The sequence below is a fragment of the Pundamilia nyererei genome, unplaced genomic scaffold (assembly GCF_000239375.1).
Source record: "Pundamilia nyererei isolate P.nyererei 1_Seehausen unplaced genomic scaffold, PunNye1.0 scaffold00056, whole genome shotgun sequence".
In the NCBI taxonomy this organism is placed as follows: domain Eukaryota; kingdom Metazoa; phylum Chordata; class Actinopteri; order Cichliformes; family Cichlidae; genus Pundamilia; species Pundamilia nyererei.
The window spans coordinates 2,797,665-2,802,767 of NW_005187457.1; the positions used below are offsets into that span (position 1 = coordinate 2,797,665).

The following is a 5,103-nucleotide window of genomic DNA, read 5'->3' on the forward strand; positions in this document are numbered from 1 at the left end:
CTCCAATGGGAGAGGTCTGACCTATCTCACACTCCTAGAGCACTAAAGGGACTCAGTGATCCTTTATCTGAGCATGAAAAACAATGAGTGGATTCCAGCAACTTCTTGGCCTGTCAGTGGAGGAGAATATTCCACAGATGGCTGATTGTGTTATGAAAATGAAATATTAACCTTTGGATAGAGTGATATACTTTGGTTTGTGATTTTCCTCTGCAACATTTCCGATGTTTTTAAGGAATATGATTTTATACTGGTAAACATCAAACGATCAAAACAACAGGCGTGCTACAGTGATGTAATGCAAGCGGCTATTTAGGCCCAACGGGCAAAATCTATTACATGTGTTGCAACAAGTAGGAGCAGCAATTTTATGACACACTGGAAGAAACAAATTAGACGTTCTTCTCTGAAATAGTCAGCTGTCCTTTGACCACGGAGAACAAAAACAAATCGCTTTGACCTACACTTGGAAAATAAACGGTATCATTCACACTGCACGGCTCAAAAGTATAGCGCAATGACTCGCGTGGGTTCGACTTCTCTCCTGACTCATAATTAATGGTGAAAACCAAATGGAGAGGTGAGGGAAAATCCCGCCCCGTTGGCTGTGAGGGGTGAGACCGGGACAGTCAAAGCTGGAAGCTGGAGAGTCAAAGTGAGAGGACGCTGGAAAGTTAGGACAGAACCTACTGTGGATATTAACGAGGTCTTTACTTTACTGCTATTTTTAAGCGGACAAGGACATGAAACTTTAATTTTACAGCGAGTATATCGCCTTTTTGGAACGCATCAATTCTGCGTCTTTACGCACGAGAGGAAAAAACAAATAAAACAACAACTTCGACATTTTTGGAAATCTGCTCATTGCAGGGATGTTCAAACGAGCCACATCATTCTGACAGGTAGGATAACTTTCTAGCATACTGTTGCGGGAGCGAAGAAAAACACACCGATTGCGCAAAGACTGTGCGCTAACAATGCACGAGCTCTATGTCATTTTTGATAACTTTCACAAAACAGGAAAGTCAGGAAGAGGAAAGTTACGCAGAGGCAGGATTTCAATTAAAGCCTCTGGCATTTTTTTACTTCTGTAAAGAAGTTGGCTGTAACACTGTGCCTTGTTTCTGAAACTGGAAGAAACTTAATTTATGTTCAGCGTCATTGTGAGGGGGGCATTTCTGGATCATTTAAAGACCTTTATAAAAGTCTTTTCTTTTTTTAAGGAAAAGAAAGAAAGAATAATAAATGATGCCAAAATTGTAAGTACTTGAAGTAAGTGGTAGTGGATAGAACAAAAGAACTGGCAGTTTAGATCACCTGATTGTTTTCAGTTTCTTCATGAGACTGTATTTTATTTAACCTGTAAGTGCCACTGCTGTCTTTGTCAGGACACTTGTCTGAAGGGATTTTTGTTCTGATGTACTTATTTGCTTAGTTGCATAGCTTTAAACTGGCAATACTTTCCTTTTTTTTTCAATGCAGATTTGATGTTTCTATAGAATAATCTTCTTTAGTTCCCAAGCTCAGAGAAAACCGAGTAATTTTTAAACGTTATCTTTTAACTTTTCTTCACAGGCTCCTCAAAGGATGTGACTCTGCCAACTTGACCACCCTTGCCTCTGTGTCCAGTGCTGTGCCGCCCTCTGCTGTGTGACCGAGGAAGGTCAAGAAGGGCCAGGCAGTATGAGTAATCAAATAGAGGAGGGGATGAACCCTGTCATAGTCATCCACTACAACCACTCGGGAAAGTGGGAACGACCCCGCGTCAGTGGGGCCTGTAAAATGGTGCTGCTGCTCCTCATCTGCGTGCTGATTGTTCTGGAGAACATTACAGTTCTCCTCGCCATCTGGAGGAATAAGCGCTTCCATAGCCGTATGTACTTTCTCATTGGAAACCTAGCGTTGTCAGACCTGCTGGCTGGGGTGGCTTATATGGTTAACATCTTTACCTCGGGACCCAAAACCTTCTTCTTGACGCCACTGGAGTGGCTGGCCAGAGAAGGCAGCATGTTCGTAGCCCTCAGCGCTTCCACCTTCAGCCTTCTGGCCATTGGGATCGAGAGGCACATGACAATGGTGCGTCTGCGCCCCTGCGAGACAGCAGGTCGAGGTCGGCTTCTAGCACTGCTGGTAGCCTGCTGGCTTGTGTCGGTACTGCTGAGTGCTCTGCCCAGCCTGGGCTGGAACTGCCTAAACAATCTGTCTTCCTGCTCCACAGTGCTGCCGCTCTATGCTAAGAGTTATATTGCTTTCTGCATCAGTGTGTTCAGTGCCCTGTTGGTGGCCATCATTATACTCTACATCAGGATCTACCGTCTGGTGACCTCCAGTAGCCGCAGGGTGAGCAGCCGGCCTTCAGAGCGTTCGTTGGCCTTGCTTCGTACGGTGGTTATTGTGCTTGGGGTTTTTGTCATGTGCTGGTCTCCCTTGTTTCTCCTGCTCCTGCTGGATGTTGGTTGCAGTCCAGATAAGTGCCCTGTTCTCTACCAGGTGGACTGGTTCATTGCCCTTGCTGTACTCAACTCTGCTCTTAACCCCCTCATATATACTCTGTCCAGCAGAGAAATGAGAAGCGCATTTTTCCGGTTGCTGTGCTGTTGTCAGACCAGCATGGAGCACACTGGGACTCCTGCAGTGGGCAACCCCAACCTAGGGACAATCATCCCCACAGGAGAAAACAGCAAGACAAGTTTTGGTGGAGGAGGGGGGAGCGGGGATGGGAAGTCTACAATGAATAGGGGGAAGGTTCCCACACCTGTGAACTTCGACAACAAGCACGGAGATCCCTCCGCCACTGCCGTGCCCCATCCTTCAGGGCCAGCAGACCTGCTTTCAGCTGTACTTGTCAAGGCGGGAGCGCTGCCAGCCCTCAACAAGTTTTAAATGGAAAAGCCTAAATGAGGTGTTACAGTTACACAGAAACAGACTGGTCTGAAATAATCCTGCTACCAGCCACTTTTTGCTTGTACAGTGTCGTTTGGGAAGCATGGCTTAGATGAAGTAATGATAAATACATTCAGAAATTCATTTGGAACCAAATGCATCTGATTCGGAATCATAGTACAAAGGAACTCTTAAAGCCACTATTTACAGGAACTCAGATGTCTTTTCCAACACTAAACTCGCTCGAATACAGCGTCGGAGACTTACTTGGATTTAGAAATTTTTGACATTGAATTCATATTGACTGGGGATGCCGTAAAGCATGATTTACTCTTTTAGTGTTTTGTCTGTCATTGAGTTGTTTTTTTTTCTTGTCATTTTAAGCAAAATGATCAAATTCTTGCACTTTTCTTTTTTTGCATGTACTATACGCAGGAAATCTTCAAACACCTGCATTTTTCATTACTTGACTTGATAGACTATTTATTTTCTGTGAGAACATTTGCCACCTTAATGCTACACAGCAGTGTTTTATTTTTTCTTTGTTTTTTGCTTTGTGTGCATGAAACCCATCATGGTACTAGGACTTTACTGTTCACTTTATTATTGATTATTTGCAATGCACTGTGAGAGAAACCTATTCTATAAGTTTAGTGCCAGACTAGCAGCCTCATCAGGCTGTGATGTGCATAATTACAAACCAAAAACAACAAAAAACCTGTTGGTTGAAGGAAAAATGACACTGCTAGTAGTTGATTCTTACCACTAGTGGGCAACATAGTAAAGTATGCCCTGATGGTAGTGCTGCAGGAGGTGGTGTTAATTTGTGGGATTCAACTCATGGACATTTCAGGTTCAGGTCAACAGAAGTTACACTGTGAGCAAAATCGGCCTGGCTAATAGCGACAATCATGAAAATTTTAGGGTCTCATCAGCACATCTACAAACCACTTGCCCATCAACTAACCACTAGTAAATACGAGTGTTGGATGTGAATTATTTAAGAGCTGTAGACTGTAAATGACATTTATGCTGAGGGTGATGTATTGCCTGATACGTTAAATAGCAAATAAAATTCTATTCGCTTTTATCCGATTTTCATGCGTCATTTTGTTTTATGGAATCAGGGGCTCGTTCCAAATCCCCTTCCTCTCATTTCGTCTGTCCCTGTGATCGCCAGCTGCATAAATTTGCTAAAGAATAGTCATAAAACCCGATGATAATAACCTTTTGTCAAATGAATGGCAGATTCTACTACTATCAATCCTTCATAAGATCCTTATTGAAGCCTAAGCCGTGAATTCCACACATTTATTAATGTGCGGTATAATTTGCCGTTGGTTTATTAATTGCTTTTCACAGAGGAGAGAAGAAATGTCATCAGATTTAACCTGCTGGACTCATTTAATACCCTAATGGGAGCACGTTGCTGCTATCTTACACGCCTACACATGCAGACATGGGTCAGACGCTGATGAATAATGCAAAAAAATTCTTCATCCTTATTATGACTTGATCTTTCCAGTCAGTGAGGTCATTTACCCATAAAAGGCGTACTACTTGTGGCTACTGTGCAAAAACAGTCCGGGTGTTGTATGAATTCTATGAAAATCATTTAGGGTGTTTCTTTAACAAAAAAAGAGTGATACCTGTGTGAATGATTTGATTGGCAGAGTATAACAGATAATAATCAGATGTGTAAGCAGCATATTTTCTAGACGTTGATAACTAAAGACAAGGAAAGAATTTGTTTGTTTTTGTCCTAAAATACTGCTGCACTAAAGCGTACTTTTACACTGAGCTGACAAATGAGCAGAGTTTGATCTTTTTACTGCACCGCGAGACCAGACAGGTGCTGTCAGAGTGGCATTTTATACTTGCCTCAGCTAAAGGATGTGTCTCGGCTCTGCACTTCCAGTTCTGATGAAGAGAGACAGCGAGGACGCAATACCGGCCGAACATTTCCAGCTTAAAGGTCACTGACTGCTTCCTGTCAGAAATGTCTGAACACGTTCTTTTCTGAATTAGCTGGGGATGATTGTGGCCTTATGCCACGTGGAACACCGGAAAATGTCCAAATGTTGAGCTGTGTAGTGTGATTTATAGACAGTGTATCCTGTGTTTCCTGAAACAGTTTACCCAATCTCTGCTTCATCCTCACCATTGCTTTATTAAATCACATCCTCATTTTAGTTCCGCTAAATCTGTCTTTTTTTGGTC

At 42.8% G+C, this 5,103-nt stretch overlaps 1 protein-coding gene across 1 annotated transcript; it reads left to right on the top strand.

The window, feature by feature from the left end:
- Window positions 1-416: 416 nt before the first annotated feature.
- On the top strand, window positions 417-4,175 carry s1pr3a (sphingosine-1-phosphate receptor 3a). The gene is made up of 2 exons (XM_005734094.2): window positions 417-902; window positions 1,576-4,175. The coding sequence occupies exon 2, from the start codon at window positions 1,684-1,686 to the stop codon at window positions 2,881-2,883; it is 1,200 nt and encodes a 399-aa protein (XP_005734151.1). The 5' UTR covers window positions 417-902; window positions 1,576-1,683; the 3' UTR covers window positions 2,884-4,175.
- Window positions 4,176-5,103: the final 928 nt, after the last annotated feature.